The sequence below is a fragment of the Sinohyriopsis cumingii genome, chromosome 13 (genome assembly GCF_028554795.1).
Source record: "Sinohyriopsis cumingii isolate HCF-2022 chromosome 13, ASM2855479v2, whole genome shotgun sequence".
Taxonomy (NCBI): domain Eukaryota; kingdom Metazoa; phylum Mollusca; class Bivalvia; order Unionida; family Unionidae; genus Sinohyriopsis; species Sinohyriopsis cumingii.
In genome coordinates, this window is record NC_142973.1 from 40,083,271 (window position 1) to 40,109,528 (window position 26,258).

At 34.0% G+C, this 26,258-nt stretch overlaps 1 protein-coding gene across 3 annotated transcripts in view; it reads right to left on the reverse strand.

The window, feature by feature from the left end:
- Positions 1-6,881: 6,881 nt before the first annotated feature.
- LOC149785262 (RING finger protein 141-like) overlaps positions 6,882-26,258 on the reverse strand; it is a 28,035-nt gene continuing 8,658 nt past the window's right edge. For 2 of the 3 annotated variants that reach the window (XM_089979126.1, XM_089979125.1), the window contains exons 5-6: positions 24,845-24,961; positions 6,882-19,928 (exon numbers count right to left, since the gene is read on the reverse strand). In XM_089979126.1, coding sequence (XP_089835252.1) covers positions 19,772-19,928; positions 24,845-24,961 — 274 coding nt within the window. In that variant the 3' untranslated portion in view covers positions 6,882-19,771. The remainder of the gene's footprint in view (positions 19,929-24,844; positions 24,962-26,258) is intronic. The other variant, XM_089979127.1, reaches the window with a different exon arrangement.

A 26,258-nucleotide genomic window follows, 5' to 3' on the forward strand; every position in this document is an offset into this window, starting at 1 on the left:
GGTGGGCATTCCAACATCTATCAAACTAACTTTAAAGGGTGGACATTCCAACATCTACTAAGCTAACTTTAAAGAGTGGACATTCCAACATCTATTGACCTAACTCTGAAGTGTGGACATTCCAACATCTACTGAGCTAACTTTAAAGGGTGGACATTCCAGCATCTACTTAACTAACTTTAAAGGGTGGACATTCCAACATCTACTGACCTAACTTTCAAGGGTGGACATTCCAACATCTACTGAGCTAACTTTCAAAGGTGGACATTCCAACATCTACTGAGCTAACTTTCAAGGGTGGACATTCCAGCATCTACTAAGCTAACTTTAAAGGATGGACATTCCAACATCTACTGAGCTAACTTTAAAGGGTGAAAATTCCTGCATCTATTGAGCTAAGTTTAAAGGGTGAACATTCCAACATCTACTAAGTTAACTTTAAAGGGTGAACATTCCAGCATCTACTGAGCTGATTTTCAAGGGTGAACATTCCAACATCTATTGAGCTAACTTTAAAGGGAGAACATTCCTGCATCTATTGAGCTAACTTTAAAGGGTGAACATTCATGCATCTATTGAGCTAACTTTAAAGGGTGAACATTCCAGCATCTACTGAGCTAACTTTAAAAGGTTGACAATCCAACATCTACTGAGCTAACTTTAAATGGTGGACATTCCAACATCTACTGAGCTAACTTTAAAGGGTGGACATTCCTGAATCAACTGAGCTAACTTTAAAGGGTGAACATTCCACCATATACTGAGCTAACTTTAAAGGGTGGACATTCCTGCATCAACTGAGCTAACTTTAAAGGGTGGACATTCCAACATTTACTGAGCTAACTTTAAAGGGTGGACATTCCAACATCTACTGAGCTAACTTTAAATTGTGGACATTCCAACATCTATCAAACTAACTTTAAAGGGTGGACATTCCAACATATACTGAGCTAACTTTCAAGGGTGGACATTCCAACATCTATGGAGCTAACGTTAAAGAGCAGACATTCCAACATCTATGGAGCTAACTTTAAAGGACAGAAGTTCCAACATGAATATGCAAGACAACCTTTGTATTGTTTAAGTCTTTGTTTTGGTTGGAAGAAATCCAACTGAGAATTTGATATTAAATTATAATATTCATTAAGCTGATCTTCACATAACTGAAATATATCACATACATATCAATGACAGATTCCCAGATAAGTGTAATGGATTATACATACATAACTAGCATAGATTCCCAGATAAGTTTAATGGATTATACATACATAACTAGCATAGATTCCCAGGTAAGTTTAATGGATTGTACATACATAACTAGCATAGATTCCCAGATAAGTTTAATGGATTATATTTCAAGATAAAGACCTAATGAGCTGCTGCAATTGTCAAAGTCTGAAATAAATTGGAAGATGTGTATCAAATTGTACAATGTACCCAAAGCAAGTTCTGAAGTACCAATCCACACAATACAACATTATTCCATGTGTCTGGTTGATTACAACTTTTATAAAGTAATGTACCTTAATCTACACAAAGTACCACAGTACTCCATGTCTGGTTGATTACAACTTTTACAAAGCTACATACCTTAATCTACACACACAGTACCACAGTACTCCATGTCTGGTTGATTACAACTTTTATAAAGCTATGTACCTTATCTACACACAGTACTAAAGTACTCCATATGTCTGGTTAATTACAACTTTTATAAAGCTATGTACCTTATCTACACACAGTACTAAAGTGCTCCACGTCTGGTTGATTACAACTTATAAAATGCTACATACCTTAATCTTCACACACACTACCACAGTACTCCAAGCCTGGTTGATTACAACTTATAAAAAGCTACATACCTTAATCTACACACACACTACCACAGTACTCTAAGCCTGGTTGACTACAACTTATAAAAAGCTACATACCTTAATCTACACACATACTACCAAAGTACTCCAAGCCTGGTTGATTACAACTTTTTAAAAACTATGTACCTTAATCTACATACACTTTATTACAGTACTCCATATGTCAGGTTGATTACAACTTTTATAAAGCTATGTACCTTAATCTACATACACTGTATTACAGTACTCCATATGTCTGGTTGATTACAACTTTTATAAAGCTATGTACCTAAATGTATAGATAATAAACCTTTAATACATGAAAGCAAAGCAATCTGAACAGTCACATGTTTACTGTTGCTGTTAACATTATTGGGATCACACCATGACAGGTTCTTGTATAATTACATACAACACTTTTTAACCCCAGAAATTTTGTCATCACCAGCTAAAATATTTAGTTTGTCTCATGTGTTGACTACACCTCATGTGCCCAGTTGTGATCAACACACATTTACCCTGTGGAGATTCGGTGCTTTATCAGCAGATCTCATGCATACTGATTTAAAGCTGAACAATTTTATAAATGTTTCAATATATACAACAGTGCATACTGTCTGCAATTGGTTTTAGATTATTTAAATCATGGTACTAATACAGTAGTATGTAAAAAGGCGGTTATGAGTGCATTTTCATACCTTTCCATACTGGCAACCTTTATTTCCTTCTGCAAACCCTTCTATGTTGATTTTTAGTAAGCTACTTACAAACCAAGATTGCTTTAAAAAGCTAGTGTCGGTTGTATGTAAAAACACTTATAAAATCAAGTTTTTTTTTTTTGCTACCCACAAAGTGAATTGCTTACTTGTTTCGTATCTAACATCGCTCAGGAAAACCGACTTTTTACATACTACTGAATATAAAAACAAAATGAAAAAAAAAAATATGAACATGTTTTAACGTTATTTGGAATACCATCTATTTTACGTCCATCACATAACTTAATGATATCAAGATGACCATGGGCTGATATGGCTTTTTAAAGCAATCTTGGGTTGTAAGTAACACAGTAAAAAATCAACAGAGAAGGGTCTGCAGAAGGAAATAAAGGTTGCTAGTATGTAAAGGTATGGAAATGTGCTCATAACAGTTTTTATACATACTACTAATACTGAAGTATGAAATACCCAATGGGCTTAAATCCTTCTGTGGAAATAACAGAGCCCATTCCCTGATACGCATTTAAACACCCAATGCACATAAATCCTTCAGTGTAAAATGATTGGCATTTGTGTTGTTTTGTAATCCTAGCTCTGAAAGTTTTTAACAACATAATGGCATCAAATTGTGATCCACTCAGATAAACGACATCTCTGAAACATCAAATACTAAAACTATCAGAAAACAAATGAAAAGCAGCCTTCACAGCAGTTTCTTGAACAAATATGTTGAGGAGGGGATCATTCCATCAGGTTTATGAATGAAACTGAAAATCTACATAGGAAGCAGAAATAAAGAATTCCAAAAATTCAACTGACAGTCTATTACATAAGTCTCACTGAAAACATGTGAAAGAACAACAAAAATGATCACTGAACTTAGGAAAACAGATGGAAAATGTTAGGGCTGAACTGAAGAAGAAACTAGATGGGCATAGCCTTTTCAATTTTGATCAAGAAGTATATCAGAAAGTGTTCGAAACCAAAGAAACTACGGCAAGGAACAGTAATAAAATATAGCACCTCCCAAAACATTGGTAAACCAAACAGTCAACATAAATAGATATTTTGTAAATTCAAACAAGAATCAACATGACGAACAGTGAAAAACTTTACTCCCCTGGGTACAACAAAGAACACATAGCAGAAGCTGTAAAACGGGAGAATCAGAAACAGCGACCATGAGAAAGATATTGACAAACTTGGTAAAGATTTTAAAAGGCCTAATAGAGATGACATCACAAGACAAAAGAATAGGAAGTTCAAAAGATTCAAAAATAAAAAGGAGTGAAAAAAAGAAAAAAAAAGCAAAGAAAACAAATTAAGAGAGGTAAAGAAACCGTGTTAAACTTCTCACATAGAAGGTTAACTAATAATGACTATGCTGTTAGGCAAAAGGCTATAATTTTGTTTCAAACCTAAATATCACAATAAAATTATATTAGCTGAAGAAAGTTTTAATTTTTCTTGACGCATAAAATTAAAAGAATGTTTTTATGATAATGTATAAAACAATTCAGTGGGTAAAACGAATTCTTTTCATTCTAAAAAAATAAAGGGTTATTTCAACACAATTAAATCTTTTACACCATCTAGTGGAAATGATTCCTATTTAGATTTTTATATTGATGCAATCACAAAAGAGATGATACATGCAAATCATCAAAAGCGATATTAAATATTTCTAAGGATGAAATTAAGTCTTTATATAATGAAATAAATGATGACAGTATTGTGATTAAAATGACTGATAAATCATACACTATTATTATTATTATGAATCAAGATTATGTTAAAGAAGTTGTACGTCAATTAAATGATGAAAATACTACAAACATATTAATGAAGACCCGTCAATAGAAATTAAATAAAAAATTTCAACATGCATTAATGAGATCACTAAAAATAATTCCGTATATGAGGAATTTGATACTTTCCCTCTTAACATATGTATACCTCAATTCTATATATTACCCAAAACTCATAAAAATCCTGACCATAATTTACCTTTAAATTATCTAGGACCCATTATATCAGGTTTTAATTCATATACGGAAAACCAATCCAAATTATTGATAGTGTTTTGCAACCTTTAATGAAATCACTTCCTTCATACATTAAACATATTACTGATTTCATTAAAAGTTGAAGTCTATTCCACAGCTATCTGATAACTCAGTCCTGGTATCATTAGATGTAACATCACTATATACCAACATTCCACATACAATGGTATTGAAGCATGTAAATATTTTCTTGATAACAATCTAGTGAAGATATTTGTAAAATAATAAAACTTATCTTGGAAAATAATTATTTTAAGTTTAATAATACAAATTACACCCAAATAATGGGTATGACAATGGGCAGTCCTATGGCTCCTTCATACACTTTCCATTTCATCGGTAAATTAGAAAAAGATTTTCTTCAAAACGAAAAGTTTAATCCGTCTGTTTGATTTAGATTTTTAGATGACATATTTATGATCTGGAACAATTCATCTGAAGAACTGAAAAAATTAACTGATCACCTAAATCATTTTCACCCAACGATTAAATTTACTTATACTGCATCTAGTACGCAGGTTTCATTTTTAGATGTAACTGTAATAAAAAAAATATTGATAACACTATCTTTACAAAATTTCATTTCAAGGAAACTAATATCCACCAATATGTAGAATATTCTTCATGTCATCCCACATCATGCAAAAATGGTATACGATATAGCCAGGCCAAAAGATACCAATGCATTATTTCAGATGATTACCAATTACATAATTTGTTAAATAATTAAAAACATATTTCCAAAAGAGAAATTATCCATCACATATAATTGATTCTGCGCTGAACAAAACCCATAATCTTACTCAACATGAGGCTTTAAACACAGCAAAATGTACAATAGAGAAAAATATAATTCCTTTCACAATACAATATAATCCTTCTTTACCTGATATAGGCCTTATAATTAAATATTGGAGTCTCCCAAATTTATCAAATAAAAACAGCATAAAAAACTTTACAAAAATAAACCAATTTATGCTTATTGAAGACCCAAGAACTTTGAAGATCTTTTAATCAGAACTAAAGAAAATAAAAAAAGATATTTTCGTCACCTAAATGTAACACACATCAATGCTCCCAATGTGCAAACATAAGAGAAAGTATTTTAGTAGCGCCAATACAAAAGAAGTATTTTCTCTACATTGTAACACTAACTGCATATCAACTGATGTGATTTGTTTGATAACCAGTAAAAAATGTAACATGCAATATGTTGGACAAACACTTCAACAAGTTTCTAAGAGAATGAATAATCAACACTTTCATATAAAAAATTAGAGATCCTCAGTTTTCCTCTAATGTTTCAACAAATTTTATTACCAATAATCACTCTCTACTCGATTTTCTTTCATGCCAATAGATACTGTGCATGGAGACATGAACACACTCATAAAAGAAACTTACTGTATTCATAAGTTAGATACTTTGTATCCTAATGGCCTTAATACACTGTACCAATGCACTACATGTATATAAAATTGCATAAAATATTTTTTTATAAATTGATATGTTGTAAACCCTTTATAAAAAAATAATTGTATGTATGACTGTTTGTCTCGATTTTATTATTTTACTGTTTCATGTTTCATTAGAGATCCTGTCATATATATAAATTGTTATGATGATGCATATCATTTATGATGTTACAAAAATGATGTAATTGTTATTTTAAAATATAAAGACGTAATCTTTTTCTTTCAAAACATTTTGTGCCTGAAGAAGCATACAGTAAATGCAAAACTAGTTGCACAGAATTATCGACATTTGTGGGGTTTTTTTTACATCCCAATTCGATTCCTTCAGTGGAAACATAGAATTCATTCCCTGATACACATTTAAACACCCAATGGACATAAATCCTTTTGTGGAAACAATAGAACTCATTCCCTGAAACATATTTAAACACCCAATAAACATAAATCCTTCTGTGGAAACAATAGAACTCATTCCCTGATACATATTTAAACACCCAATAAACTTAAATCCTTCTGTGGAAATAACAGAACTCATTCCCTGATACACATTTAAACACCCAATGGACATAAATCCTTCTGTGAAAACAACAGAACTAATTCAAATTTAAGTAGTAATTCCCTGATATACATTAAAACAAGCAATCCTTCTAAGGAAAGATCAGACCAAATTCCTTGGTTCACAAAATTAAATACTGATGAAATTGTTTTTCTCCAAAGTGACAAAAATACATTAACTCACAGTCAATAATAACTAAAAGAGATCACTGAAGCATTTATCATCATTTTATTTCTGAATTCCATAATTGTTTTACATTATTCAGTTCATTTTGCACATTTACTAAAAACATAATTTATTTCAACATTTAAAAATACGGTATTAAAGAAACAACATAAACAATAAAATGTTAAAACCTGTGGTTTTTAGCCAGCCATAATGCACAAAAAGACATATGATTCACAGTTAAGTCATAACATATAAACATTTTCTTTATGTTCTTCTAGACTATGATAAATATCACAGGGTTATTGCTTAACTACTGTTAACTATGTTTTGAATATTTAAAAATCAAACATATACAAGGTTGCATGTCAATCCCACAATTGAATCAATAATATAAAAAGTGTGACAGTGACCCCAAGGACAAAAAGGTTAAGACTGGATGTTACAGAAAAAATTTCCTTACCTTCATAATAATGCACCCAAAGTATGAATAAAATCCATCAGGGGGTTTACAAAACATATGCAAATGAAATGTTAACTAAAAACTTAATGCAGGTTTTCGATGTGACCTTTACCCAAGGTCGAATGTGAGAACAACACTTTACAGATTGATTTGACATTGCTTCATAATGATTCATGCCAAGTATGATGAGAATCAATCAAGGAGTTTGGGAAATCTGTGCAAATGAAAAACCTGAACCAAAACCTTATCAAACTGTTGATTATGACACTGACAACATTGGTGGAAAAGAAACACCTTGTCTCACTTCTCCACTAATGTGGGCTCAACTAAAATTGAAATATCACAACTGTTCTGAAACAACTCCATGATGCCATCAAATAAAAACTGCGTTTTATGTGCTGGACTCGGTGAGTAGATTGACTAGAAAAGTTTCACAGAGACGCTTATGGTTAGTTGTTTTTTGCTTCATTTTAAAATGTAACTTTCTCTGCTGATATTCAGACTGTGATCATTAAATGATAACAGAAGTTACAGCTAGTATATAGTCTTGCAGTGTTAATTAATAAGGAATGCCCTCATGTACAACAACAACTTCATAAACAAACTGATTGAAAGGGTAACCATTCATAATTGAATGAAGTGAAAGAACAAACTTCATACTGTAGGCTATCTTCATACATGTAAATGACTGAAATAAAAAGGAAACCTTTAAACATGAATTAAGTGAAAAGGTCAATTTACTACATGAATTAGATGAAAAGGTCAATTCACTACATGAATTAAGTGAAAAAGGTCAATTCACTACATGAATTAAGTGAAAAAGGTCAATTCACTACATGAATTAAGTGAAAAAGGTCAATTCACTACATGAATTAGGTGAAAAGGTCAATTCACTACATGAATTAAGTGAAAAAGGTCAATTCACTACATGAATTAAGTGAAAAAGGTCAATTCACTACATGAATTAGGTGAAAAGGCTCATCACTTTCATACATGAATGATGTGAAAAGGAAACCATCATTGATGAATGAAATGAAAAGTGAACTTTCATATGTGAATGAAATGAAAAATGAACTTTCATCTATGAATGATGTGACAATGAAACCTTCATATATGAATGACATGAAAAGAAAACCTTCACAAATGAAACAAAAAAGGAACATTTACAAATTAATGAAAAAAAATGGAAACCTTCATGCATGAAGTGAAAAGGTGTGTGTGTGATTTGGATTTTTAACATAGCTTTAACAATTTTCAGTCATATCGCTACAATGTCTGCAGTGTGGCTGTTTACAGTGATGTCTAGCACTGGGGCATCATACCGCAGACATGTAGCATGATGTCCCACCCAGTCACATTATCCTGACACCAGACTGACCAGTCTTAACACTAATCTCTTAATGCTGAGCGCCAAGCGAGGCACCTGTTAATACCATTTTTGTAAGTTTTTAGTATGACTCGGCCAGGGATCAAACTCATGACCTTCCGCATTCGAGGCTGACACCCTAACCACTAGGTCACCAGAGCGGTTAAGTGAAAAGGTACCATTCATACATATAGTGAAAAGGTAACCTCATGTAAAACGACAACACAGTAGACAAAAATTTAGATCCCTGAAGCCTACACATTCTAGATAAAATTGAAATCTTTCAAAAAATGAATACATATCTAGAATTTTGTCATTATGTGATTAGTCCCCTTCAACCAAAAAGAAAATGCTATCTGACTTTGCTGGCTGATTTACTCCATTGTGCAATCTTTGAAAATGAAGATGGATTTTTTTTTTGGGAAGAGCCACTTTTGTTTTAAACACTAATATTTGTCACATATATCACTCCAACATGGGTTCCCATGATTTATTAAAACTAAATTTGAGAAATTCTTTATTAAATCACTTTAGAAAAAAAACAAGGCTCAAGCAATTACAATTATCAATTTGATCTGTGCTAACCATATTCTAAATATATTTTTAGAAAAAAGTCTTCAATTGTTATGAAAAGAAAGATTTTCATAATGGACAGGATAAATGAATGTACAGAAAACCTAAGCAGACAAACAAATTAAAGATATAACAGCAAGTGCATTAAAGCACACTAAACACATATCTCTGATATAGTTATCATAGCACAAGTTAATGCCTTACTTTAATGAAGGTATTTTAATGCCTTTCTGTTTCTTAAATAAGTAAAAATGTCAGTCAACTCTAAAAACTGCGTATAACCCTTTGTAAAAAACTATAGCAAATGACAGATAGCCACAAAACAAATCAGTAAACAAAATAATATGAATGTAAATGGTACGTTGTAATATTTTAAAGACTACACCACATAATGGTAAAAATGTGTCATATCTAATGGTATCAATTTACATTTATATTCTTACCAACAATCCAAGTACATATTCATTATAATGTTAAAGCATTATAATTCAATTTAAAGATAACATGAAGCATTATAATTCAATTTAAAGATAACATGAAGCATTACAATTCAATTTAAAGATAACATGAAGCATTATAATTCAATTTAAAGATAACATGAAGCATTATAATTCAATTTAAAGATAACATGATGCATACTAAAACCATATGCATTAGAATTTTACAAAGTTCTGCCTTATTATGTCATGTGACAAGGACTTGGTTTGGAACGGCTAAGACTGACTAATTAAGCCAAGACCAACCATAAATGCACAAAGATCATACCTAGGCTCATTTTAAAAGTTAGCTGAAAATTACTTTATTGAGATCCAAGCAGCTGGTCAAGTTCTTTATCCCTAAAACATTTAATGACATGTGAAGCTTAACACCAGGTCAAGCTTTTATGAAACTTCCCAACCTTATTACATACCCAACTCAAAATTGGATTCTGAAATTATATATATATAAAATCTCAGTGCTAATTCTCAATATAATGTGCTTGTCTCAGAGTGTTTAATGCAATGAATCCACTGTAATTTACAAATAAGTGGTATGCAAAGATACATGTTTTAACTCAATGTTGAGATGTTGTATGAAAGCAGGACTGTCAATTAACTGTAGAGAGAAGCTAATTAGCCACTGACTCTGTGCAGTAACAAGATCAACCAGTAGGTTCTTCACACCCTAACTGATACAGGCATCTACCTACTTGGTGAATCAGGAGCCCTGAGTGGCAGAGTGGTCTAAAGCGCTCACGATTATGGATCACTGCCATCTCACCTGTCTGCAAGGGTTCAGGTCTTGGGCTCGGCAAATGTGGTTACGTGAGATAGCTGGCCAGTAGCTTCTTGTGGGTCAGAATCGCTCCAGTGGCTTAGTGGTTAGAGTTTCTGCCTCGGATGCAGGAGGTCGTGGGTTTGATCCCTGGCCGAGTCATACCAAAGACTTACAAAAATGGTACTAACAGCTGCCCTGCATGGCGATCACCATTAAGAGCTTAGTGTTAAAACCGGTCTGCCTGGTGTCAGGATAATGTGACTGGGTGGGACATCATGCTACATGTCTGTGGCATGATGCCCAAGTACTAGAGATCACTATAAACTGCCACATTGCAGACATCGTAGCGATATGACTGAAATTTTTTTAAAAAGCTACGTTTAAAAAAAATTCCAAAAGTCCAAATCTTGTGGGTCAGTGGTTCTTTCCAGGATATTCCCCGGTTCTTCCTCCACCATTTATACTGGCTGCCATGTATAGCCTATCCTATGCTGAAAAATGGTGTTAAACCCTATAACAACAACAATGACTTGGTGAATCAAAACTCATACTATCTGACCCTTCTAGCCCTACCTGTCAGTTCTGAAACATGACCTTTACATCCCACTGACCAATAGAGATTGAGGAACAGCATGAAAAAGTATGTAAATTTTATGCTGGGGGACAAAAAAAATGACTTGTATCAACGCCTAAATTACCAAAATCATGGGTACCATGAATGACAAACTATATGCCCACCACGTATTTTATTGTCCTTTATGCAAATAAACTGAAATTTCTTTGCTGAAAACATTCTGATCTTTCAGTTGCAGTGATCCTTCTGAACTTTCGACATAAAAAATTGACATGCTTCTTTTTTACCCGAAAAGCAAGCTATCCTCAAATCTTGCTGAGTCTATGATGTAGAGCTAATGCAATTGTCAGGAAACCAATTTTTCTTAGTAAAATGTTTCTATGAAAATACATTACCCAATCATAATACCTTAGGAGATCTACCACTACCTCACAAATCCAACCCTCCCAGATACTACTTTTAGCTAAAGGTCTGCCAACATATGTGGCGGTCAGGCAGAGTGATCCCCCCTTACATAAAAGACTTGGCGGCAATGAGTAAGGATATTCCAGTAATTACTGGAGCAGAAGGAACGTTCCCTATGGATGTAACTGCAGGGAGGTTGTATGTGTATTACGATTGGGTCAGTATTTTCAAAGAAACAGTTTTTACAAAGAAAAATTGGTTTCTTCTTTGAATACATTACCCAATTAGAATACCTTAGGAGAATACGTAAGAGGTGAAGGGAGGTACATCCCCTTACCCCGGAATAAAATCCAGTCCCATAAGGTAAGAGAGACAGCTTCTAGGTAACCTGACTCCATCTGTCGGGGTGCAGATTTAAAAGGGAAACAACAACCCCTAAATCCAGTGGAAGTCGTGAAGCCACGTCTTTAAGAAGCTATCGATCGACCTGGATGTGTGACCTGTTTAGCTGAGGAGATAGGTCCTATCAGACTGAAATGGGCCCTTTGAGATGACAGATCTCAGAGATAAAAGTTAGAGAATGTGTACTTTGATCTCCATCCCACAGCCTGATATGATGTTGGTTAGAAAACAGTTTCGTTTGAATGCTTTGCTTGTGGCAACTGCCTTAACCTCATAAGCCAAGATGCATAAAATGTTCATTTGCGCCAGGGTTATTTCCCTGTAAGCTCAGCGAATAACCCACTTGACCCAGGATCAGACAGTCTTAGCTGATATATTGTCTTGTACTGACTTAAGAGATAGAAAAAAGCCCGATCTACCTCGATGCACCGGCTCTGTTCAATTAAGGTACCACCTCAAGGATCTGACTGGGTCTTGCAAGTGGTATTCAGCTGATGTGTCCAGGCGAGATAGAGGTTTCATGATAAAAGTCTGGTTACCCATGGAAGGGAGATGGTTCTGGGCGATGAATGAGGAAGTCTTCATGGGTAAGACTGACCCATTCTGTCAGAACTGTAAGTAACAGGGGTCTGTGGAAGAGGCATGTATTTCACTAATTCTGCCTAATGTTGCTAAGATGAAGAGATGGCAGGTCTTATAGGAAAGGTGCACCAGAGATACAAGTGGTTCAAACGGGGTCTTGTTCAGCCAGGTTAATATCCAAGATAGGTTCCACTTGGGGCAGAAGGTTAATGTTTTAAGTCATGTAAACTTAATTGGACAAGTCTAAGTTTCGTCCGATATCTTCGCATCCATGATGATCAAAGGTGTTAACTCAGAGTCAAGAGTTAATTTTCTTTCTTTGAAGAGCCAGAGGAAGAAATTGGTGGTGAGGACAGTTCAGAATGTCCGTAATTCTCCCTGACTTAGGTAGTAACTTGAATGCAGGCTCCTCCTTCTTTGTCATAAGAACAACAGAAGCTGGGACTCCAGTCCAGTTTGGTTTTGGTGTTGGGGGAGGTGGGCAAAACTCTGGGGCTTAAAGGCGGAATACTTCCTCAGAGGAGGCCTGGAAGGCTGAATCTTCATGTGACATCGTATAGTCCAGAATTGATGACATTCTTTGACAACAAGCATCATCATCCTATGGGGTGTGAGGTGAGTCAAAAGAGTGACAAGAATTGGGAGGGAAGTGACAGCTGTGTGTAAAGCTCTTTCCCTCATCGTTCTACAAGAGAAATAGAGTAAAGTCCGATAAGAATCACTAGTAACAGTGGTTCTGGAGGTGAGATGGGTCCCGGGGCAGTTTCTGTTCTTGTTGATTTCCAGAGCTTCATGTCTGAAGGGAGCGAGGTTGAATTGTGTCCCTTTTCCACCAAAAAATCCTGTACGGATGAAATGTCAGCTTGCAAACTGATGACTCATCATCCTTTGAAGTCCGTTTCTGCGCTAGTGCCCATAGTTGAAACCTGTAAGTATAATAAGCAGAAAATATAAACATGAAGGGCTTAGCCCTATCACCTTGTAGGTACTATCAGTGCAAGCTAAAGCTTAGCATTGGCCCAAAGTGATAACTGGCAGTCTAATGTCAATGATCCGTATATAGTATAATGTTAATAACTACACAATGATATACCTGCACCTGTCTTGTTTGAATATGGAGATGACCAAAAGAAGGTTACCTGGAAAAATGTGCGAAAGCAGACAAATTTAAGCCAGTACTACCTGTCGGAGAGGTCAAGGATGTCATGGACAGTTATAATCACTGAAGTGTGATGTCTGGACGCTAAGACTGTGTAAAATAAAGCAGATAAAGCAATAAGGGTTCCTTATATATATATATATATATATATATATATATATATATATATATATATATATATATATATATATATATATATAAATAATTACAATATACATATAAACCACCTGTAAGAAGGCTCAGAGATGGCCTTTACAAGTATACAATTAGCTCATGGAAGTATAGTGCCAAAGTGCTAAAACTGCCATGTAAAAAACACCCATCTATATATACACAATGACCTTGATCATTATCAATTTTACCCCAAAAGTCAATAGAGTTCTTCCTTACTTGAAGTGCAAGCTATTCAGATAGTTTGGGAACTGCTGATGCTTTAAAATTAGAACTATTGTGCAGAAACCATTTTTCATCTTTTTGACAGACACTTTAACCTATGAAATTTTGACCCCAAAATCAACAGGGTTCTTCCTTACCCCAAATGTAAACCATCCACAAGGTTTGGTAACTGACCAACTGATATCATAATATAATAAGCTCTACCATATGGTATAAAGTCTTGCAAAAAAATCAGGGAGATAACTCAAACTTAGTACTCAGACTTTTTAAAAGCAGATTTGTATTCTACTGACTGTTTCGGCACAAAAACATTAACTGGCATAATTCATTTGGCATATCTATATCTCAAATCATACATTCAAAAATGTGTGCAATTAATATTATTATCCCCAACAGTGAATGAAACACAATACCAGCTGAATGTGATAAAACATGAGAATTTTCATAAATCAAGACATATGCAATAATTCATGTTCATCAGCCATAAATGTTGTGAAATCATTTTGCTGGTAATAATGACATAATGGTATATTGGTCTCACACCATAATATAGAAGTCATACACATGTGCAGCATATTGAGGTTGCTTCAATATCAAAATGACATTCATTCCAAAAACATGATCCATGACCATACCTGTGTTACATGAAACTGTGTGATATTGAGTCACTTTATAGTGAGAAACCATTGTACTATACAAACACAAAATGGTGGCAAGGTTAAAGACAGTGGGAAGAGTATTTTGTACATTTAGGCATGTAAAAGATTTACCAAATTTCAATTTTAAAATAAGATCTTATTTAATCATTTAAATTCCAGAAATATAATGTGGAAAAAAGAGCCAATCATGTTGGGTACTTTCTGTGATTTTCATATGTGAACTCAAACAAGAGTACTGTGAATCGTACATTATGTATGGTCCATGTTTAATAGTCCCTAATGTAGGCACTAGTAGGCCATATGTGAATAAGCCTGGTCAATGTTTTGTAGTCCCCAATGTTGGCACTAGTAGGCCATATGTGAATAAGTCTGGTCAATGTTTTGTAGTTCCTAATGTAGGTACTAGTAGGCCATATGTGAATAAGCCTGGTCAATGTTTTGTAGTCCCCAATGTTGGCACTAGTAGGCCATATGTGAATAAGTCTGGTCAATGTTTTGTAGTTCCTAATGTAGGTACTAGTAGGCCATATGTGAATAAGCCTGGTCAATGTTTTGTAGTCCCCAATGTTGGCACTAGTAGGCCATATGTGAATAAGTCTGGTCAATGTTTTGTAGTTCCTAATGTAGGTACTAGTAGGCCATATGTGAATAAGCCTGGTCAATGTTTTGTAGTCCCTAATGTAGGCACTAGTAGGCCATATGTGAATAAGCCTGGTCAATGTTTTGTAGTCCCCAATGTTGGCACTAGTAGGCCATATGTGAATAAGTCTGGTCAATGTTTTGTAGTTCCTAATGTAGGTACTAGTAGGCCATATGTGAATAAGCCTGGTCAATGTTTTGTAGTCCCTAATGTAGGCACTAGTAGGCCATATGTGAATAAGCCTGGTCAATATTTTGTAGTTCCTAATTTAGGCACTAGTAGGCCATATGTGAATAAGCCTGGTCAATGTTTTGTAGTCCCTAATGTAGGCACTATTAGGCCATATGTGAATAAGCCTGATCAATGTTTTGTAGTCCCCAATATAGGCACTAGTAGGCCATATGTGAATAAGCCTGGATGATGTTTTGTAGTCGTCAATGTAGGTACTAGAAGGGCATGTCTGACTAAGGAGATTTTTGACCAATCGGTCTAAATTACTTTATGCAAGGTATGCAGGTTTTAACTAAACTTACAGTGCAGATACCATTATTTTCTTATTAGATTTAACATGACATGAACTTCTGACAATTAGATCCCTAAATCGATAGCTTTTTAATTATCCAAGTGTAAGCTTCCCACTAGGTTTGTTCAAACAACTTACTCTAGAACAAAAGTTACTGTACAAAACCTATCTTTCTCTTAATTACAATGACCATGATTTTTTTATCTTTGATGCCCTCGAAATAGGTCTTTTTCACTGCCTTAAGTCCAACCCCACCCAAATCTGATTATGATATGTAGTCCTTAACTCATATTATGCAAAATTAAGATTTTTCTTATTTTAGTTAGTAACCTACATTTCAGTGTTTTACCACAACATCAACAGGCTTCTTTCCTACCCAGAGTGTAGAACTCATCATTCTGTACAGAAACCATTTTTTATTTTCCATTCAGTGACCTTGAACTTTGAACTTCTGACTCTACAGCATGATACATTCTGCCCTATGGCAGGCACATAATAAACACAAACATAAATGCATACAACGCAAGTGATGTGGCAATTAATTAAAATAAGATTTGGTAAAGCAACTTAAGGATTACTGAGTACAGTATTCCATAAACAATTATTACCTCTTTCTTTAGATAACATTTATCAATCTTTTAGACAATCATTCACAAGATGCTTTTGATGGTGGTGAATATTTTTTATTATAGTCAAAAAAATGTATGCCTGGTTGGAGGTAGCAAAGCAATAATTTTGAAATTGAAACAAACTGAAAACATTACAATAGACTCTTCCATTTAACCTTTGACCCCACCACCAAATAATGGCCAGATATGAATACAGTATCTATAAATTGCTGGTGAACAATATAAAAAATCTCAATAATGAAAACACCACAAATAATAAAATCAAATAAATAATGAAGTCCATAAACTTTGGAATGCAACAGATGGCTACAGCACAATCTTAAACAAATCCAGAAATATTTCTTAATTCTTATGCAATTCATACAACAAAAAACCCAAACAACAAAACCTAATTCAATGTTTGTAAATATTTGTATCTGCTAATATTCTGGTTTACCATTTATTTATCAGAATAACTATTTGTCCTCAACTTTATGTGCACCATTTATTCACACAAATAATAATTATTTTTGCCCTCATTGTTTTGTACAAAAATTTATTCTTAATAATAATTTTGCTGGTCTTAAATCTTTGCACAAAGAACATCTTTGTACTTAAAAGTGTTCAAATTTTAGCTATCCCAGAAAAGTACAGTTCACATTTTACTTATATTTGTACACCTGAAAAAATTAATACAAAGTGTCTGAAAAATTAAAGGATTGCAATATGAGAATGCAAATTATTTTCATATGCAACATTTGCATTAGGTATAAGGCTGTGGTTTACACACCATAGTGTTAGGACTGGTCGGCCTGGTGTCAGGATAATGTGACTGGGTGGGACATCATGCTACATGTCTGTGGCATGATGCCCCATTACTAGACATCACTATAAACTGTCACACTGCAGACATCGTAGCATATGACAGAAAAATACATATGACTGAAAATGTGTGATTATTAATATGACTATGAAAGTCACATGCTTATTTGCATTCCAAGTCTGGATTTCATACATTTATCTAAAATTGTGGCACTTTTTCTCATGAACCATTTAAGAATCTACCATACTGAACCATTAAATAAAGATCTACTATTTTGAAAAATTTAAATATTTACTAATAACAAAACACAACAGGTGGAATATTTACCATAACTGTAAGATTAGGCTATATTAAAAAAATATTTCTACTTTCTTTTATGGAAGTATTATGTGTGTATTCGTTTTAAACAATTATGGATGTATAATGTGTGTATACTTCTTAAACAATTATGAATGTATTATGTGTGTATACTTTTTAAAAAGTTATGGATGTATTATGTGTGTATACTTTTTAAACAGTTTTTGGAAACTCTAAAGAAACAAGGCAACAACATTCAGAAGTTTCCCTTGTAAAATATTTTCTACATAACAACAAATGAATACACAAATAACATAAAAAGATACTTTTGAAAATGTATCATAATACCTCAGATATATTTATTTTCAAGTACAAATTTAGTATCTCTGAATACTTATTTGATTACGGTTCTTAGAATAACCACCAGTAACAAACAATGGACTGGAAGGTTGTAATTCATTTATACTTAAACTATGTTAAAATTTTACACACACACACACACACTAAAATTGAAAATTTCATGATTATGGTACACAAATTAAATGAACAACCAATCTAGATTGATCATCTCAGTATAATAAATATACTAACAAATATTTTATGAACTTTGAAACATTTCTCCATCAATAACACTTACAGCAGTTCAGTATAAGTAACAGAAGTCAATAATGTTGACAGCTGTACGCAGTTCTAGTGAATGACTTTTCAATATAGTTAAAAATAAATAATGTATAAAAAATTATGTCTAAGTCTGCATATTTATCTCCCTTGAATCATTATTGGTCATCTTTGGAGTTGTCCTCTTATGTAACTTAATGATAGAAGGATGTAGATAAGTTGGATAAGTAGGATTGTAGATTGAGGATCCATCTAAGAGACATTTAATCTACAGTGGTCCCCTTCTTATACGATCATCCCTTCTGCACCGGGAAAGTGGCCTTCTAAGACAGGTGTCCTTTCTAGAGGGGGACAAAGTGAGACATGCATGTACTGTATAAGCACTTGTACATAGTAGGAAAGCTACTTATAACTTAAAGCAGTTAATATCTTCATTTAAAAGTTGCATTAATTATTAAAATGTTCTTCTTGTTTTAAAAACATATTTTTTTTAAGGTAAAATAAACTACTAGTTATACTACATGACATCAGTCCCAACGGGCCACAATTTACATTCACATTTTTCTAGATGCAATGAAAAAGGCCAAGGATGTTCCAATTATGTTGCTAACTTATGTTGCTAAGCAATAAATACTAAATAAAACAAATGATTTCACTGATCAATCAACAAAGAATTTATCACACAAGGACTATGATGTCATAAGAATGCATCACAATGATATCTTCGTTCCAGTTTTTACCATTATTTCTCTCACAAATGAGCATGTATGATGTCAAATTCAAGACTACTTTGTCACAGTTAGAAATAATTGAAAACAGACACGCCTTTTAAATTAATTATAATTACATAATGGCTACCTTTCTGACACTTGGTTTTCAGATTCTTCTGCAAGGAGTGGTTTTGTCTGAGATTACACTATCAGTTATTGTTGCTGTTACTTCTTCACACATTATGATGCTGGTGGTATGTAATTTTAAAAATCTGTAATTTAAATTCCAACACTGTAGTTAACTTGAAATAATTAATACAACCTGAGGAGCTCTAAGCTCTAAGTACAGTAGAACCTGTCTTGAAAGACCACCCATTCTGCCCACAAAAATAACTATCTCTCATGACAGGTTACTACACTATATGATCAATAATTCTGTGCAGGGAAAACCCATTCTCCCAAGACATGTGGTCTCTTGAACCATTGGTCTCTATAGAGAGATTATACTGCACTGCAAAGTAGCTTCCAACTTTTAAGGTTCTAAAAGCTACAACTCGGCAATGACAATGTGAAAACTCCTTTAAACAAAAGTTCTATATTATCACATGCACCTTATGGTTGGAAGCGGAGGGGGGGAATGCTTTTAAATTGAAAAAACCCTCATTGTACGTATTACAAAAACAGACTTTCTCCATATATATCACTACAGAATATTCCTTTGGGCCCAATTTAACATGTCAAGTGCACAAGGCAACCCAATCTACTGGTTCCATTCACAGGGTATGAAAAAAAAAACAATTGCAGACTAATGCATGTCTTTTTCAGAAACAAATCTGAGGAAGAGAACAGAATAACTGGCTGCACCTCTTGATGGTTCCTTTATTTAGACTGTCCTTTTCTGTCAGCGATGCTAACCAGGTAACCTTTAACATCTGTGGCATATTCATCTGTATCTGGCTTCTCCGTCAGAACCCATGTGTCATCCACACTCCTCACATCAGCTCGGCAAATAGGACATTTATTACTAGTGACATTCCTGAGAGAAAACAAATGTCATAAAATATTGACACCTTAACTGAATTTATATCTTCATAATTTTTAAATCCATACTTCGATTAATAATATCAAATGTGTTGATTAAAAGTATTAAAAAAGCCTTCAATACTAAATAAGTATAACTAAATGAAGGATTTTAACATGAATAGCACCATACTCTAAATAATCTAACTATCTAAAGAAACCAACAAATTTCAAATTTACAGTCTCATACTAATGATGCAAATGACTACACTGTAATTGTCAAAAAGTGTTTCTCTTTCTATATTCCGAGTCCACAGTCTCATACTAATGATGTAAATGACTACACTGTAATCATCAAAAAGGGTTTCTCTTGCTATATTCCGAGTCCAGTCTCATACTAATGATGTAAATGACTACACTGTAATCATCAAAAAGGGTTTCTCTTGCTATATTCCGAGTCCACAGTCTCATACTAATGATGTAAATGACTACATTGTAATCATCAGAAAGTGTTTCTCTTGCTATATTCCGAGTCCACAGTCTCATACTAATACTGTCAAATGACTACACTGGAAATCGTCAAACAGTGTTTCTCTTTCAATATTCCATGTCTACTGTCTTGCACTAATATAGTCAATGGCTACACTGTAAATCATCAGACAGTATTTCTCTTGCAATATTCCAAGTCCAGTCTTGTATTAATACTGTCAATGACTACACTGTAAATTGTCTGTGTTTCTCTTGCAATATTCCAAGCACACGGTCTTGTTCTAATACTGTCAATGACTACACTATAAATCATCAAAAAGAGTTTCTCTCTCAATATTCCAAGTCCAGTCTTGTATCAATACTGTCAATGACGACAATGTAAATTGTCAACATTTCTCTTGCAATATTCCAAGTTCACAGTCTTGTACTAATTAATACTGTCAATGACTACATTGTAAATTGTAAATTGTCAAAAAGTGTTTTTCTTGTAATATTCCAAGTCCAATAATGAACTTGTTGCCAAGTGAGAATAAAATCTATATATAAAAATGGGAATTCATCATACAAAAATACAATACTTGCAAGAATGGTGAGCAATTTCCTTGCATAAGATATACCTCAGCCCCTCCTGCACTGCACCCAGGGCTAGAAATTAATGCTAATCTATCCTATCGTTAGTGATTTTGCTGATGGATCAATAGACTCAGCTGCCACCAAACCGCCAAAGCAGTGAAAATTACCGCCTTTTGCCATCATAACAGTTAAAAGTATCACGAGTCATTATTTCCTTTATTGGTTAATTGATTCATTTATTATTTTAATAAAGTACCTACCAACATCCTGAAGTTGGCTAGGTACAATAAATGCTCACAGCATAAATGTACAGTTAAACCACTCATCCCCTCATCATGTAAATCTCTGTGATTATTGTCAAAACAGTCTCTGTACACATGGAACTAGCTTGTTGTCTGCCACCAAATGCTAATTTTATTAATGATAATAACAAAAGGTTTTGGACATCAGGCTAGTACCGACCAATCAGAAAAGGTGTTTGCTGACTCGATGATAAATCCATAATTATACCAAACAATGTTTTAATATTTGTACTGTTTTTGATAAACATTCAATGCATTGTATAGTGACAATTGTAAACATGTTGAAGTATCTGCATGGCGTACAGTCTCTACCACAATGGCAGAAATTATGATGAGAGAGTGATCACAGATATGTCAAGAGAAGAGAATAAGTAATATAGATGTCATTGTGTTGAATTCATGTTAATGAATAAAAATGTTTGAATTAGAGTGTGTGTGTGTGTGATTTGGATTTTTAACGCAGCTTTAACAATTTTTCAGTCATATCGCTACAAATGACTGCAGTGTGACAGTTTATAGTGATGTCTAGCACTGGGGCATCATGCCACAGACATGTATCATGATGTCCCACCAAGTCACATTATCCTGACAAAAGGCCGACCAGTCCTAACACTAATATCTTAATGCTGAGCACCAAGCGGGGCACCTGTTAGTACCATTTTTGTAAGTCTTTGGTATGACTCTGCCGGAGATTGAACCCACGACCTCCCACATCCAAGGTGGACACTCCCACCACTAGGGCACCAGAGTGGTCGTTTGAATTAGAAATAAATAGATCAATGAAAAATTTAGGCAGGATCAGTAAAAATGTTTTTTTCTGATTCTATCAGTATAAAAAAAAACATTCTAATTTTGATCTCTGCCAACCACTAACCCATGATAGAGATTGGTCCATATGCATATCTTCTTCTAATTATTATTTCAACTTGGTTTCACACTGCTATCCAACTGCAAGAGTAGTTGTGTTTGCACCTACTACAGATCCCTGCTATAATAAAATGCACCTTTAATAAAGAAAATCATAGAAAATAATGGATACAAAGAAACAGATAACAACGAAAATCTCATCTAACATTGGACCATATTTGTTGCTGTGCCAAGCTGGAAAAGTAAAACAAAAATTATCAGAATACTATGTTTGACCTAATACTCCACCCAAGTACCATCCAAATGCCTGAAGTAGTCACTAGAGGAAAAAACAAGCAACTCCAGTGAGCCTGAGAAAAGCTCATTTGGCTGACTTGGCAAAAACTCAGGTCCAAAGATACTGCCAGTGGGCAATGCTGATTAAACTAATTTTTCAAAGTTATTGTAGGCTATTTTTATATAATTTTAGTAAGACTGGCCATATAGATATGCAGATCAGCATATATGTCACACATTTCAAAAGATCAAAATATGGCTGATAAGTTGAGCAGTTCATTAGAAATAATTTAAAAGTTAGTGCTTTTTGTTATGTATACTTAATTTGTATTATGTGTTGGCTTTTCTCAGTTGATTATATGTCATGTATATCTACATCGTGTGCTTGACCTTGGTCAGAAATTCAGTTTAGGGCCCACCTGACTAATGTCTTGTTATTTTGTAAACATATTACACAGCTAATATTTGTCTTTATTTTTTATTATATATTAAGATTATTATTATTATTTGGAGGTAAATATGTTTACTAGGTTTGAGTTCTAAATACAGCCTATATTCTGATTTCTTGAAACAAATTGTGTTCACAGTTTGATGGAAAATTCCACTGTAAATAACTTAAGGCTCTGGGCATTTTGTTGTCTCATAGGTCAGTGAAAGTCTGCGTACAAGTCATAAGTAAATAGAATTACTCATTCCATATCTTAATAATAGTCTTAGTGGAATCAATCTTAGTTGTGTTCAGCTGAAAGTATTTATTTATTTAAATTATTCACTGGAATTACAAAATGCTCATTGATTCAGGACTAAATCACTATTTTGGAATTATTATAATTCATTCAAGGACATTTTGGATTATATCATTGTGATACATCAAGACTGTTGGCTCATTAGAACATTCAATACTAATGACACATCAGCAAATTCAATATTGGAATTCATTCAGAACACCACCAGAACTCATTTGGAATACACTAAGGTCTTGGACATGAGATATAATGTTTTGGATTATTTGGGATTTAATTCACAATACTGTAAATTCTTTTAAAATTTTCACTTTGTGTTCATGGGAAATACATTATTTGTTGAATGTTACAAAACTTGTTCATTTTTGCTCTTTTCTGTTACTTAGTATACAGCTGTAACACAATTTTACTGATGGCAGCCATATCTGCAGTAGTGTTTGGATGAATTGTAATGATCTGGATGCCAGCATGTTCTATATCACCTACTAAAGGAATATTCCTACCAAATCTCAAACATGGCTTTGCTGTTTTCAAGAAGAAGTTGAAAACAGTGCTATATATGGAAGTCAATTCTTGGGAAACCACCCTGGATACAATTTTGGTAAAGCTTGTTCAAAGGAAAATTGTTATCATATTTGACTGAAATCAGCTCAGCCATTCCGCTTGATTGTTGTGGAAGCCAAACCAATGCTAGGGAAACCACCCTAGTACACTTTTACCATAACAAATCCGATAAAATATTTCTACTAAATTTGGTCAAAATTGACTTGGTGGTGGGCAGAGTGGGAGTGGAAACAGCTGAGAATAGGTTTCTAACTTGGTTTTCATGCAAGCCACAGTTTTGGCAACACATGTCCCAAGGAACATTTTAACCAAGGTAAATCAATACTGACTCCAACATTCTGGAGAAAAGTCCAAAACGTGTTTTCCATGGTCATACCACTTTTAAAACTACTTCTGACATACTTTTGATGGAGAATATCCTAAAAAACTTTTCTGCCATGTTAAATTGAAAATGGCTAATTTATTCTGGAGAAGCTGAAAATACCAAACGTTAGCATCTGGATGTGGGACAATAAATGCAATTCCATACCTTAAAGTGTGCAAATAGGTCACTATGACCTACTTTTATGGGTTGAGATATTAGTACAAACAAATGCACTTATCATGTGTGATGACTGTATATATAACAGTGTCAGTGAAATGGAGCTAAATGCAACAAATACAAGAGTATGAGAAGTTGTTCCCTTGATTTATTTTATGCTGGCAGAAGGCAGCAAGTACTATTCAAGTTTTGTTAAACCATCAAGTTTCCTAACTGTATATCTAAAATTCAGAAAAATTGGGCATAAATGCAAAAATAGAAACAATGAGAACAAAAATCCACACTTGGCAATAAAGGCTCAAACATTTCATGGACAGTACTGTCAATGCAGAACATTAGTGTTGTTCTTAAAAATCCCATGACAACTCAAGCTTTGTATTGGCAAGGTTGACTGACAGAATCTGCCAATACGATGGCTGAGTAGCCATGTGAAATTTTGGGACAACACAGCATCCCACATTGACAGCATCACCACTGGATTGTTCAAGCCTTTTAGTCATTGGTCTACCTATGTCTCTATGATTTTCAAGCAAGAAAAGTTGTACAGATAAACTGATATCTGTATCTGTATTCCTACCATGAGTTCATGCACTGCTCACAAAACTTGTGGACACATGGGAGAATAATCTCTGACTTTTTCTCCATGCAAATGCAGCATTCATCTTCATCTGGACCAGCTTCACTGCTGTTAAACCTGAAAAATTAAATGTTACAAATTTTAAGCAGTCTAATTCATCCAAGTTCACAACTGTACTACCCAACGGTAACAAAGTTTATTTCACTGCTTCTTATATATATAAAAAATAACACAAGTTTTAATATTTTCCAGAACAGGAGTTAAGATTATCAACCCAAGTCAAAACATGTAGATTTAAATTCTTTCCAAAGTATCTTAGAATCTGATACAGTCGCAAGAATACATCTTTTTTTAATGGGTACTAGGTGAACCCATTAAGTTACATGCAAGAGAGAGCACTGTGGTAAGTATTATCAAGTAACAACTGAAATCCAAGGATAGAAAAACTAAGATATGTAAAATGTTATCATACAGAAGTGACTTATGGTGAAAATATGAGGAAGAAAATTGAATGATCCCACCCAAACCTAGAAGTCTGGCAGTACTCTTCTCATTATTTACTAAATCAACAGAGGGTAAAAAGATTTTCAAACCAGAGACAACAGTGGGATGTTATAAACTCAACAACTCAAATAAAACAACTCATTATAATTTTTAAAGAGAATACACAATTCCTACGGGGAAAAATGGTAGTTCATCAATAGTTTCAGTAGTTGATGGTACTTCCCCCCCCCATATGCAAGCGTATGCATTTGGGTTACCCCCCCAACTCCATTAGTACATACTAAATGGACGGCCCTTAACCATTACTTCCCAATACCAAGACATGATAGAGCTCTAGAGAGCATCAACCATTACTTCCCAATACCAAGACATGACAGAGCTCTAGAGAACATTAACCATTACTTCCCAATACCAAGGTATGACAGCTCTAGAGAGTATCATCCAGTACTTCCCAATACCAAGGTATGACAGCTCTAGAGAGCTTCAACCATAAATTTCCAAAAAACAAGGCATAACAAAGCTCCATGGAGCATCAACCATTACTTCCCAACATGAAGGCATAACAGAGCTCTAGAGAGTATCAACCATTATTTCCAAATACCAAAGCATGACAGAGCTCTAAACTGTATCAACCAATACCAAGGCATGACAGAGATCTAAAGAGTATCAACCATTACTTCCCAATATCAAGGCATGACAGAGCTCTAAAGGGTATCAACAATTATTTCTAAATAACAAGGCATAACAGAGCTCCATGGAGCATCAACCATTACTTCCCAAATGTGAAGGCATGATAGAGATCTATAAGGCATCAACAATTACTTCCCAATACCAAGGCATGACAAAGCTCTATAGAGTTACTTTCCAATACCAAGGCATGACAAAGCTCTAGAGTGTATCAACAATTACT